This window comes from Eretmochelys imbricata, chromosome 1 (assembly GCF_965152235.1).
Source record: "Eretmochelys imbricata isolate rEreImb1 chromosome 1, rEreImb1.hap1, whole genome shotgun sequence".
NCBI lineage: Eukaryota > Metazoa > Chordata > Testudines > Cheloniidae > Eretmochelys > Eretmochelys imbricata.
The window spans coordinates 198,530,611-198,544,851 of NC_135572.1; the positions used below are offsets into that span (position 1 = coordinate 198,530,611).

The 14,241-nt window shown below is 42.6% G+C and overlaps 1 protein-coding gene across 1 annotated transcript in view; it reads right to left on the reverse strand.

Moving 5' to 3' along the window:
* Positions 1-316: 316 nt before the first annotated feature.
* ADGRG7 (adhesion G protein-coupled receptor G7) overlaps positions 317-14,241 on the reverse strand; it is a 62,567-nt gene continuing 48,642 nt past the window's right edge. Inside the window, exons 10-16 of the mRNA XM_077817548.1 lie at positions 13,641-13,883; positions 10,984-11,096; positions 7,982-8,310; positions 6,759-6,840; positions 5,395-5,556; positions 3,657-3,813; positions 317-553 (exon numbers count right to left, since the gene is read on the reverse strand). Coding sequence (XP_077673674.1) covers positions 317-553; positions 3,657-3,813; positions 5,395-5,556; positions 6,759-6,840; positions 7,982-8,310; positions 10,984-11,096; positions 13,641-13,883 — 1,323 coding nt within the window. The remainder of the gene's footprint in view (positions 554-3,656; positions 3,814-5,394; positions 5,557-6,758; positions 6,841-7,981; positions 8,311-10,983; positions 11,097-13,640; positions 13,884-14,241) is intronic.

A 14,241-nucleotide genomic window follows, 5' to 3' on the forward strand; every position in this document is an offset into this window, starting at 1 on the left:
AAGAGACTATCTCTGGACAGAGCATATTAGATAGGCCAGGAATAGATATAATTGGGAGAACAGACAGACATGACTAAGTCAGACCGACGCCCTTCTATTTTGTGCAATATTGTAACGATCTTCAACTTCCCTTGTAAGAACTTTTAGTTGTGTACAATTAAAGTGCCACATATAGGCTCTGCACAGCTGTTATCCTGCCTTACATTTTTGGTAGCTGTCCTACTGTCTTCTGATCTGTGCCCAGCGCTTGTTGTAGGAGTGGTGGTCACCAATGATCTCTATCTAGAACAAACTCAGAAAGCTGCGATTTTACATTTTAATTCTTCGTAGGTGTCTGATCATTGCTGGAAAAGGAGGTTTCCTCTGAAAAGATCTCAGATGGTCTGAAGGTCTCAAATGTGTTGGTTTTTTTTAGACGGAATTTTGAAAGATAATAAGTCTTTGAATGCAGGTAAACTGGTATATCCGGCAGTGAGACAAAGGAAAGCATCTCAGTAACCTTTTTCTTGAAGACTGGTGATTTGAAAGTGTATAGAATACAGATCTGAAGTCCCTGTGGGTTAAATGAAAGCTCAGAGTTAATCATAGTAACGAAATGAAAGCTCAGAGTAAAATTGACCAGCATCTTTTCGTAGTGACTTGAAGATAATTGCAATGATGATAATACCTATTTCTTATATAGCACTTTTCATCAGTAGATCTTAAAGCACTTCACAATCTTCAGTGTATTTATCCTCTCAACATCCCTGTAAGGTAAGGAAGTGCTATTACCCCTATTTTAGGTGGGGAAGAGAGACTAAGTGATTTGCCCATAGTCACATAAGAAGTCTGTGACAGAGGAGGGAATTGAACCTAGATCTCCCAAGTCCTAGATTAATCCCCTAACCATTATAATTATTAACCATAACATTAATGTCTTGAAATACAGGGTGGTATTACAAGAATGCATTTGCTAGTATGTATAAGAATGGCAGTATTGCCCTCTACTGGATGGAATATAAGGCCTACTTAAGCATGTGTTATATAAGACCCTATACTATAGGTAAAAGAGAGTCTCCTTGCAATACTACAACGTGGGATGGCACCAAATAGGACGGTCTGCATCAGTCATTAGTTAAAACTGGAGGTAGACGGGACTTTAAAATTTTAAGCCATTGCAAAAACATATCACATCTTTGGGATGCATCCCTCTGGATTATGTCAACTCATTCACTTTACTTTCAATCATTTTTACTTAGGCCCAGTCTACGTTTAAAAACTTTGCTGGTATAGCAGTATTGGAAAACCCTCCTGGTATAGACACAGCTTTTATATCAGCAAAAAAGGGCTTTTGCCAATATAGCTTATACTACTTCCCTGAGCAAAATAAGCTATACTGGCAAAAGCCCTTTTATACTGGCATAATAGAGGGTTTCTGCTGGTATAGGAATGTTGTGAAAACCGCACATTCCTAGCTAACATTGCCATACCAGCAAAAATTTCTAGTGTAGACCTGGCCTTAGATTGTAAGTTCTTCAGTGCAAGGAAGGATACTCTCATTGTTATGTGTTTGTACAGTGTCTATCACAATGGGCCCCTGATCCATGATTGGCTTCCCTAGCCACTACTGTAATACAAATAATAATAAATAATAATAATAATATAATGTCTATCTGCCATACAGTCAATAGTTGCTTTCAGGGAAACTGCTTTCACAGACAGCAGAACCATTGAAACAGATGGGCTAGACAGCTGACTGCATGGTTTAAAAACGAACTCAACTCCAGTGGAAAGGGGTGTGATGTTTTATTTTTAATTATTCTGAAACACAAATAATTATTTTCATGCTTAGAAACTAAACATCTGACGGAAATTTTAATTAACAGTTTCTATAGACTGTTGTGTGCTTTTCAAGAGTCAGATTAGGATGGGGGGAAATGGTGGAACTTCCAAGCTCCGGCCACAAAGTAAGCTTAGCCCATGGGAGTCATCAGAATGAGAAACAGCTCACAGTAGATTGTACAGATGTTCAAATTGTGATCATGTGTGCCATTTGGCTCCACTGGGTCCCTTGAGCTTGGCTCCCTCTCACTGGGGCTTACATACATATGGGCTGTCATAGGTTCCTTCTTGACTGAGGAAAAAAATATGGTGGCTTCTCCCAAATGCTATCTCACTTGGGGCGCCAAAAATGAGACTTCATTCATAGTAAATTGTGCAGATCTCTGACAACTTCCTTTCCAGTTTTTTCCATGAAGAATGAAATAGTTAATAAGGGCTTTTCTACTCTGGGAAATTTACTGGAATAAGTGTGTCCACATGAGGAATTATACCAATATAAATATAATGCTTTGAATTCACACACCATACATACCTTATACTTAAGGGTAAGAGTCTGTCACGGAGGTCACAGAAGTCACGGATTCCGTGATTTTCTGGGACCTACGTGACTTCCGTACCGGAAGCAGCTGGTGTGGCTGGCCCCAAGAGCCGCCGAAGCAGCAGCAGTCCCAGGGGCGGCCCCTGAGCAGCAGCAGTCCCGGGGGCCATCCTGGAGGCTGTCAGAGCAGCGGTCCCCAGGGGCTTCAGAGCAGCGGATGGGCAGGGGCAGTCAGCCCCCACTGCCGGAGAAGGAGCCAGCCACTGGCCCCCATGGCCTCCCAGAGCATCCGTACCCCAGGAGCAGCTAAGATTTAATCAGGGACATTTATAGTAAAAGTCATGGACAGGCCAGGGGCCATGAATTTTTGTTTATTGCCCGTGACCTGTCCATGACTTTTACTAAAAATACCCATGACTAAATCTTAGCCTTACTTATACTGGTATAACTTCCTATGAAGACAAACCCTCACCCCCACCCCTTTTTTTTTTTTTTAACTAAGTCAGAGATTTTGGAGGAAAAAAATAGAAGTGCCATTATGCCAGTTGTTTCCAAGCCCGGTTGATTTTTAGGTTTCAAAAAATTATTCCCATGCATATACAGTATCTAAAGTACTTTTTAAATAAAGACTTTGGGGATCCAATACTGTTGAATGTTGAGCACTCTCAATTCCCATTGAAATTAATGGGAATATAAATATTCTGCTCTACTTTGGATCAAGCCCTTAGTAAGCACACTTATTACTCATGCAAAATACCTATGTTTCACCTATGTCTGCTAAACAGTATTTTAGAGATTATACAATGGTGTAGTATGCTATGCTATGAAGTTTAAAGCCAAAAGTCCAGCATTACCACATTCCTCATGAGCAATAGAGATGCATGTGCTTTTCTCTAGGGCTTTGTCCAGTCTAGTTTTAAAGATCCTAAAGCAATGGAAATTTCACAACTTCCCTTGACTGACATTTCCACAGCTAATGAAGTTTTTCCTAATATTCACTCTCACAACCCCTTTTTGTATGGTCTGGTACAAAGAGAAGCCACTACGTATGGACAAGTCTTTTCAGTGATGACCTTACACATCCTACGGAATAATATAGCACGTTAGCTAGTAATACCAGAAGAGTTTTATGAATAATATATGTCAACTCACAGCCATTTTTAAACAAAGATTCTGAATTTTTGTATGAAGCAACATGGTTTTCCAACAGTTTACTAAGATACAGGATTATGGAGGGAAAGGGGATGCATTTTTTCAATGTCTCATTCATCAGTATTGAAACAGCTACATACTGTACCTGAGTGGCATTGAAAATACAGAACAAAATGCTGAAGACAACATTTGTGGCCTCTTGATTTATTAGCATCATATAGCCCAGGACCCAGGTGATTCCAAGCACTACAGCTACAGATAAAGTGCCAAGTATCTTCGTTGTGAATGATTTCTTTTTATTGCTAGAGGGGGGAAAAAAAGTAACATTTCCAAGTGTTAAAAAATGTACAGATAAAACAACTCATTGTCTTGGTTTATTCAACCATTTTATTTAGCGTCCTGCATTTAAGGATTATTCAGTGGTAATCTAAGCTGTGTCCAGAACAGAGAGAACTCAACTGAGCAGATCAAAAGGGATATCTCCCTACGCTGCTCTGAAGGACTAATAAGAATAGCATCAGAACAATTACTGCTGGAGGTACTTTGCCTTACTAGATACAGAGAGAGAAAAAGCTGCCAATGCAGCAGAAAGCAGGAAGGAATAATAAAATAAAATAAAATAAAAAATAAACTATTATTGTTTAAAACTATTAGAAATGTGACTAAATTAGAAGAATTCTTATTTTGATTCAAATTTCCACAATGTTCTACCTATTATAGACATAGGCCCCCAATGATGTTTGGATTCAGCTCCGAATCCCAACTTCTCCCAAGTCTGAGTATATTTCATTATCAAGATGTTTTGGGTTCGGATCCATCTCTAAAAATTATAGAGGGGGAATTAAAACAATGATGTAAAGACTTGTTGAAGGCAACACTTCTTCAGGTTAAATAAAAGTAGCAGTTCCCTTTCAAACTGATATAAATGCATATTCTCCTTTAGTAACTGTGAATCTGAGTTTCCAATATAACACCATTTACCATGAGAATAACAGTGACATCCAAATTCAGCATTATATATTACAGTCAACATATTGAAATCTGGCTATGTAAAATCAGACATCTAAGTCCATTTTTAGATTTCTAAATAAGTGGCCTGATTATAGACTCCTGGGGTGATAAGTTCCCATAATTCTCAATGGGCTGTGACAGTGGCTTTGATTCTTTTTCCACTTATACTGCTGTAAATCAGGAATTAATCCATTGAGATCAGTGGAGTAACACTCATATAAAACTAGTTTAAAGGATGATCCAAAGCCCACTGAAGTCAATGAAATGGCTCCCTTTGGATCAGGCCCAGTGCACTTTGGGGAGAGTTGGGCCCAAAACATGTTAAAGTGCCTAACTTTTGCAACCCAAGTTTGAACATTTCAACCTCATGAACAAAGAAGGAAAGGGGCTGTAAAGGAGGAAAGTCATGCTCAAAATCATCAGTGAACATTTTTTAAAAGGGCAAGAAAAATTATGAAAGACACCAGGTAATTATGAAAGTATGCATTTATATCAGTTTGAAAGGGAACTGTTACTTTTATGTAACCTGAAGAAGCGTTGCCTTCAACAAGTGTTTACACCATTGTTTTAATTTCCCCCCTATAATTTTGAGACCAAGAATCAGATTCTCCGAGGACAAAGTCTACCGCTGCTGAAAGAAAGACAGGGCCAAATTCTTCTCTCAGCTTGTACCAGTGTAACACAGAGCAGAATTTGGCCCACTATGTTAAGTCAATGAGATAATGAAGACTGTTGCACTCTGTGATATTCTAGTTTCTTTGAAAATATTTTTTTTAAATGAAAGAGCCTTCTGTCAAACGTTTGAGTTGATGTAATCTAAGAGAACATATATTAATATTCTAAATGGTCTGAGTTCTCTGCCACCCCCTCACCTTGTCAGATTTGTGTTCTCCTTCCACATAACAAGGACTGTGATCTTGACAAAGATGATAATGTTAAACAGAAGGATGACTGCCACAACCAAAAGGAATGCCCATATCATGGGCTTTTTTGTGCTCACTTTCCCTTCGTCATCCAGGACTGCAAGCCAGCAACTTAAACATAAAGAGAGACCATTTCAACAGATTTGGCAGACATATTATAAATGCATAACCATAACATAATACACCACCTTTCATCCTGAAGGATCCCAGAGGACTTTATAGTGAAATACAACCATATCTAGAATGGAGTGCTGTAGGCATTCAGCACTAATAAAGCTATTTTAAATTTTTTTCTCCCCAGGAGAAGTGAAGAATATGTTATCAGCTGAAACTTCACAGGAGAATTTGGGGGAGATAGAATGTAATTATCCAACCTGGAATCTGACCAGGACATGGGAATTTATTATTATTATTATTATTATTATTGTCTATATTAGACTACAGCCTCGGGACTCTCAATCAAGGATCAGAGAGCCCCACTGCACTTGGGATTGTACATACATGTAGTATAAAGACAGCCCGTGCCCCAGAAAGTTTACAATCTATGTTCATGGCAAGATGAAAGGGGCAGCAGCTGAAACAGATAAATGGGGCCAAGGAAGGGAGGATGACATTTCAGTATAACTGTCATGTTTTTGTTTAACAAACAGTAATCTCAGATAAGAACATTAATACTCCCTAAATCTTGAGAAAAGCACCATGGGATATTTAATGATCCAGGTGGAAGGGGTTTTGTTTTTACATCTCACTTGAAAGAATCTACCTCTGATTACATACTTACAGTCCACTAGAACCAACCATAAACCGTGCCCAGCCCAGCGTATTTTATAAGAAAGACAGTTATGGTGTGGCTGTTATGGTGTGGCTGCAGTCATATAGAAAGCAGGTACCAAATAATATAGGTTAATTGTGGACTTTAGTGACGTAGGCCAAAATTTTAAAACTTACATGCCTAAATTTAAGCACTTAAATCCCTATTCAGGCACCTAAATAAGTGGCCTGAATTTCAAAGGGGCTGAGAGCATGCACAGTTGCCACTGAAGTCAATGAGGAATTGTGCATGAGCATTCAAGGTAAATTTTGGCCAGTGCCTTAATCAGCATTTGTTAACAAAGGACCAAAGCCTGAAGTCCTTACTGAGGCAAAACTCCAGCTGAGTTTAACAGAAGTTTTTCTTGGGTAAGGACTAAGAGGTTCAGGACTGTATTCGTTAATTAGTTACAATTACTACCAGGGTAAATCCAGGGTATCATTAATACTGCTGGGCATTAAAGATACAATAAAACAAGTGGTGTCATCATTCCTCTACTTACAACTCTTCCTGCCGGTAGTTTAATGGCTTGCCCTTTCTATAGGTAGCTCCAAGTGTTATAGCAACCACTACAGCAGGCACTCCTAATTGACAAAGAGAGAGAGAGATCATTAGTGTATTGTTTAATTACCTAGGTCTAGATCACCCCCTTCTGCAGAAATACCCAAATAAGGGGGAAACTTGCCTGCTAAAACCCTCAAGGCTTGTTAAGGCCCATTTTCTATCTGTCCTGCACTCCGTTAGAGTGTTAGAGTGTTAGGGTGCACTGCGTGAGAGTGTCCTTGAGGAAAAGGCAGGATTTGGGATTGAGTAGAGCAGTTATCTATGGGAAGCTCAGGGCCAAACCTTACTGAGTTTACTCATGGAGCATCAGTTCCTGAGCATGCCTTCTAGAGGCTCCCCACATCCTGGCAGCACAGCAAACTCCTCTGCTGTGCTGCAGTTGGCTCTCCTACAGCAACTGTGCAATCCTAGCCCCTTTTCACAATCTAGAACTATTTAGCAGATTCCACGAGAAAGCTGTATCCCACATCAGCTGTATAGTCAGTGAGGCGAAGACAACTAAGATATCCATGCACACTTTATTAGAATACTGTACCGAATGAAGCTGAATCCCAGAGACTCCTGTCTTATTCAGTGGGTACCCCCTGCCTCCCTCAGTTCTCCCAGTAGTTCCCCTTAACCTTGCAGCATTGCTGCTTATTGCTATGCTCTGAAGATGTGCTAAATGTTTATTACAAAGTAGTACATAATAAATAATACAAGCCAATTTTTGGTTTTGGATGGCTGAATGGCTCCTATTGAAATCAATGGGAATCTCATATGCTCTTCCTAGGGCAGAATTTGACTCCAAGTATGCAATCACTTATCAGAAACAATTTTGTTTCAGGTGATAAAATATTCTTGAAGCCCTTAACTATTGCCAAAATTCTTGCTGCATGCAGCAGACGGGAGTTGCTGTGACAATGAACATGCCATGTATATCCTATAATTCTACTGATCTCCATATTAATGCAGTGACAGCAGACTCAGCTGGTAAACTCCAGGTGAATCAGTAAAAGGACATAAGAAGTAGCTGAAGGCTACCTGTTAAACCACATAGCTAACCCAAAGAAACTGACTGTGTTTCATTTTCTGTCTATTGGATTAATATGTTTAAAGCTTACACTGAATGCACTACTTACATTTTGAAAAGCCCTCTGCATATGAGACTCTAATTCTTACCCCATCCAATTATTGACATGATTAAAGTGAAGTGTTCAGGAATGGGCCTCAGGGTTTTAAGCAGCAGTAAGTACAAATGTGCAGAATTGAGCGCTGTCCACATAAATGTTGCCAACAAGAAATAGTGCAACAAGACGGCTACAGCAGTACACGAGGCATTTTCAGGAACATCTGCAAGGTCCGAGGCCAGTGCGATGTTTTCGGGGGAAACATCTCCGCTATTCTTGGCATTTGTGTTGCCAATTCCAAAGATGAAGATGATGTTGAAAATCAGCATTGATGTGCAGAGACTCACCAACACCCAGGTAACTGAGAATTTTCGTGTTTGCCTATTGGTTGGTAAGCACCATACATATTTGAGAAAAAAGTAGCAAAGCAAGAAAAGAAATTACAATACATTTCCCCCTTTCCTCAATCTCTTAACATGCTAGAAGTCACCTGGGGGTGTGCAACCTTTTTTTAATACAAACTTTGTATTAACTGAGATTTACAAAGCCAGAAACCAGCAATAAACATTTGGCAAAGAGTTCTACATTACTTTTATTTTCACACCTATCTATCAATTTCACCTTGACTTCAGTGAGAACTGAGGGCACTCAACACCTTGCAGGACTGGGCCCTTAGTACAATATTTGGGACACATTTCCATACTTTTCTGCTGCTTTTCAAGCTGGTTAGTCTCCGTGTAAGAGGGAGAAAACAGTGTAACAGAAATATTTCTAAACACTCTTAGGGGCCCAACAAGCTGGGCACATCAACATATTTTATAAATGCACATGAAAAACTCTCTCCTTCCTGGCATTGGTATAACTCCATTGACTTTGGTGGAATTACACCTGAACTACCCTAATGTAAGCAAGATCAGAACAACTCCTAGAAACAGATTTTGTCATTAACCAGGATAGCTGCAATTATGTGAGTTGGAGTTTGGCTATTGTCTGAGAAAAGATCACATGATATTAACTAATACATTGATGTCTCGGGAGCTTTATAGAAGCCACTGCACATTTAGGTTAAAATACAGAATTCCACCATGTATCAAAACACACTCGGTCAAAACCTGAGGTCTTTACTTAGTCTTTAATCAGGCAAAAGTTCTAGGGAAGTCAATGAGAGTTTTGCATTGAATAAGGACTTCAGAATTTGGCCCATATGGACTGGAGTGTTAAGACTAAAGGTTTGAAAATATTATCTCCTGAATGCAGTGATACCTTAAAACCAGCAGCTTCTAGCATTCTCTCTCAGTCTTTTTAATCCCGTAGAACAGGGGCGGGCAAACTTTTTGGCCTGAGGGCCGCGTTGGGTTTCGGAAATTGTATGGAGGGCTGGTTAGGGGAGGCTGTGCCTCACCAAACAGCCAGGCGTGGCCCAGCCCCCGCCCCACTTCTTGCCTCCTGACGCACCCCCCCCACAGGACTCCTGCCCCATCCAACCCCCTGTTCCCTGACGGCCCCCCCAGAACCCCTGCACCATCCACCACCCCCCACTCCCTGTCCCCTGACCGCCCTCGGAACCCCCACCCCTGACTGCCCCCTGCCACCTCATCCAACCCCTCCCCTCCTTCCTGATTGCCCCCCCCAGGACCCCTGCCCCATCCAACCACCCCTTCTCCCTGACCGCCCCCAGAACCCCATCCAACCCCCCCTCTCCTTCCTGACTGCCCCCCCGGGACCCCTGCCACATCCAACCACCCCTTCTCCCTGTCCCCTGACTGCCACCCCATCCAACCCCTCCTCTCCTTCCTGACTGCCCCGCCCCGGGACTCCTGCCCTCTGTCCCCTGACTGCTCCCAGAACCCCAGCCCCTGACTGCCCCCCGCTGCCCCATCCAACCCCCACTCCTTCCTGACTTCCCCCCAGGAACCCCTACCCCCATTCAACCCCCCTGTTCCCTGCCCTCTGATCGCCCCGACCCCTGTCCACGCCCCCCCCCCCCCGAACTCCCCTGTCCTCTATCCAACTCCCCCACTCCCTGCCCCCTTACTGCGCTGCCTGGAGCACTGGTGGCTGGAGCCAGCCATGCCACTGCACAGCACAGAGCACTGGGTCAGGCCAGGCTCTGCAGCTGCGCTGCCCCAGGAGCTCACCACCCCGAGCATTGCGCTGGCGGTGGTGAGGTGAGGCTGTGGGGGAAGGGGGGCAGCGGGGAAGGGGCCAGAGGCTAGCCTCCCAGGCCAGGAGCTCAGAAGCCGGTCAGGAGGGTCCCGCAGGCCGTAGTTTGCCCACCTCTGCTGTAGAACCATCTTTTCTAAAATAAATTTCTATCCTGCATCAGTCTCTGTATCTATCATAATATTGTCTATACAATGAAATGTCATTTGTTACTTTTGATTGTCTTAAAAATAATTAAGTAAAATTAGCCAAAACTATACAGAATCCAAATGGACTCATACTGACACAAGGATATGATCCTTCAATGGGATCTGCACAGTCACCAAAGCCTGCTTCTGTGGATCCCTTTGAAGGATTGGGATCTTAGGACAAAATTTTGTGAGTCAGAGTGGTAGGTAGTACTCAGTATCTCATAGGAAGGGCTCAGTACCTCACAAATTGGGCTGTGAGATACTCTTCAGAACTCTGCGGTGCCACTTCTCTTTGAATCTAAAGTATTTTCAAATATAAGTTGTCCTAATGACTTTTAGTAATTAATTTTACTGCATTGTTATCCTCATATTTTAAAACAAGGAAACCACAGCAGAGAAAGGTTACATGATTTGCTCAAGGTCACACAGCAAGAGAGTGGCACAGAGGACAACCCAAGTCTCCTGACTTCCAGTCCTTTGCTCTAACTGCTAGACAATACTGCTCCTTAGGCTGACAACATATTTTAACATATTGTTGATACTGTAAAATAGTTAAGATACTGTAATATATTAAGAGTATCTATCTATATTATAAAGTGACTTCACTCACTTTTTTCAGGCCATATTCAGAGCAGCATAATGTTAAATTAGCATAAAAATATTTTTGCAGATAATGTCTAGTTTACGTCTTTTCTCTTACCTGGTGAGAATTTGAAACAGAATGGTAATAACCAGACCAGCAATGGAGACTCCACTACCAATGTTTGAGACAATCTCTAGAGGTTTTGCATATTTGTAATTGATCTTGAAGCTCTAGAAAATAATTGTTATAGATTATAAATAAGATATTCAGCTAGTTGGGTGTGCATGATGTGGGGGAGATAGTTTTCTCTCTAAAATTTATGTGGATGATTGACATGGGAATAATCGTGTTTTTTTAATGTTATGGCTACTACTAGCCACTGCCAAAATTTGCAGGTCACACAAAATTAGTCAAAACCAGAGAAGTTTTTCAGGAACTTCAGAGGGACCTAACAAAGCTAAGTGAATGTATAATGCAATGGCAGATGAAATTCATTGTTAAGAAATGTAATATACCTTGCAAGAAATAATTTGACCTACTCATATACAATTCTGGATTCTAAATTAATTGTGACCTCTAGGGAAAAAAATCTGGGCAATATTATGGACAGCAAATCAGAACCTGTCCTCTCTATAGTTACAGTAAAAGCAGCAAACAAAATGTTAGCATATATTATGTCTGGTGCAGACAGGCCCGCTGACAGAAATTCCGGGCCCCAGGACAGAACAGTCAATGGGCCCCACTCACACACAAGCTGTGCCCGCGTGCACGTGGTCCGCCTGACATTTGGGTGGTGCTGTGCCCGCACTGACTGGTGCCCAGCAAGCTACCGGCTGCACTGCTGGGCGCGCTCTTCTGGCACAGCCAGGGCTTCCACGTGCCCACCTGGTAGGGTTGCCAACAGTCTAATTGCGCAAACCCAAACACCTTTGCCCCACCCTTGTCCCGCCCCTTCCCTGAGACCACGCCCCTGTCCTGCCCCTTCTATGAGGCCCTGCCCCCTGCTAACTCCATCCCCCCTCCCTCCGTCGCTTGCTGTCCCCCACCCGCACTCACTTTCACCAGGCTGGGGCAGGAGGCTGGGGTGCAGGAGAGGGTGTGGGGTCCAGGTTCTGGGAAGGAGTTTGGGTGTGGGGGGGTGAGGGGTCAGGCTCTGTGAGGGAGTTTGGGTGAGGGAGGGGGTGAGGGACACAGGCTCTGGGAGGGAGTTTGGGTGAGGGAGAAGGTGCGGGGATGGGCTCTGGGAGGGAGTTTGGCTGCAGGAGGGGTGCATGGTGTGTGCTCAAGGCTGGGGCAGAGGGTTGGGGTGCAGAAGAGGGTCAGGGGGTCAGCACTTACCACGGGCGGCTCCCAAAAGATACCAGCTCATCCCTCTGGCAGCAGCTCCTAGGTGGGGGGCCAACGTGGTCTCCACATGCCGCTGCCTACAGACACTGCCCCTGCAGCAATGGGAGCTGCGGAGTTGGTGCTCGGGGCGGGAGCAGCGCACGGAGACCCCCTCCCCAGGGGCCTCAGGGACGTGCTGGCCGCTTCCGGGAGCAGCCGCGGCATGGAGCAAGGGCAGACAGGAAGCCTGCCTTAGCCCCGCTGCAGAGCCGGTGGCAGCCGGGGGCCCCCGGTCCTTTTAAATCGCCCGGGACCCTGGGCAATTGCCCCCTTCCTCCTCCTCCCCCCTCCCCCGGGTACAGATAACACTGGGCGGGCCTGGGTACAGATAACACTGAAAATATTATAATGCCATTACATAATTCAAAGTTACACCCTTAGGTGCAAAACTGTTTTAATTTCTGATCACCTTATCTAGGAAAGGATATAGTACATAAAGGCAATTGAGAGATGGGTGATGAAAATTATTAGAAACATGGGAAGACTTGCCTGTGAAGAAAGATTTAAAAGATTAGGGGTAAAATCCTGGACCTATTGAAAGTTGATTGCAAAACTCCCATTATTGACTTCCACGAGGCCAGGATTTCACCCTGGAACTGTTTTGGTTAGAGATGATATGACAGAGATATACACAATAATGAATGACACAGAGAAGCCATTAATTCCTAATTACTCTCTGGTTATTAAAACAAAGGGACATTCAATGAAACTAAGAGGCAACAAATTTAAAATGAATAAAATAGATATTTTTACCCCAAAAAAATAAATCTATTGAACTCCTTGATACTAGATATAACCAAGGCTAAGAGCTTAGTAGACTTCTCCAAAGGGTTAGATGTTTATATGGATAATGAGAAAATTCAGTTATATAAGATCGGATTTTTTTTTTTTTTTTAGAAGGGATATAAACCTTCATGCCTCAGGACATAATCCAGCCTCTAACTAAAAGTGGTTAGGAAGAAATTTCCCTTATGGCAGGTTATTCTGCAATTGTCAACTAAAAATTTTCTTGCACCTCCCTTTCATCTGGTATTAGCCACTGTCAGGCACAAGATACTGGACTAGGTGAAACACTAGTCTGATACGTCAGTCCCTATGCTCTCCCAAGTGTTACTTCTCCCATGATACCTATAAGAAATTGGGCAACTAGCAATGTCTGCACAAAGGGGAAGTTGGGGATAGCTGATCTTTTAAAAATCTTGATTGTATGGTTTTCTTTCTCCCTCCCCTGCTCTTCTGTTGCTCCTCTTAGATAATTAGTTCTTTGGGGGCAGGGACTGCATCGTCCTGTATGTTTGGAACAGGCCTTATACTTACGTTCTGCTATTATAAAGCCACCAACAACAGAGAAGAAAAGACAAATGATTTGCTGTTACAAAACGTCTTACCATTAATACAGCAAAATTAGTAGTGTGATTACACCTGCAGCTCAATTCCTGTTTGTTTCCTTCTTTTGTGCAGCCTGTTGTGTTCCAGTCATTTGCACCGTAATCCCAAAAGACACATGCATAATCATGCAGCAGAATTTCCAACGCATTGTACTGTGGATCGGGAATACAAGAAGAAAAACTGGCAACAAACACTTTGCAAAGATACACCAATGAAACTGTGTTTGGTAAAGACTGTTCTTTCTGAAGGGAGAGGTGACACATATACAGAGACACTTGCAGAGTTTCCAGTCAACTTTATGGGAGATCTTATGTTGAAGACAATTAGGCCTCATGAACTGACAATACACCTCAACTTTCCATTTGAGGGGTAAGAGGATAGTTCAGTCTCCATTTACATCATTGTTGAGACTGCCAACAAACTGCCAATTTGCTGAAATTGTTTTGGTAATTATGATAGAAACACATGTCCAGTGAGAATTGGACAGAATTGGACAGAATTTCACATATGCCAAACAGCAATCATCAGATAACAGTAACCCTCAAATGCTGCCAAAGTGAATTGGGTTTGCACTACAACCAAGAGATAAAAAGAAAAGGA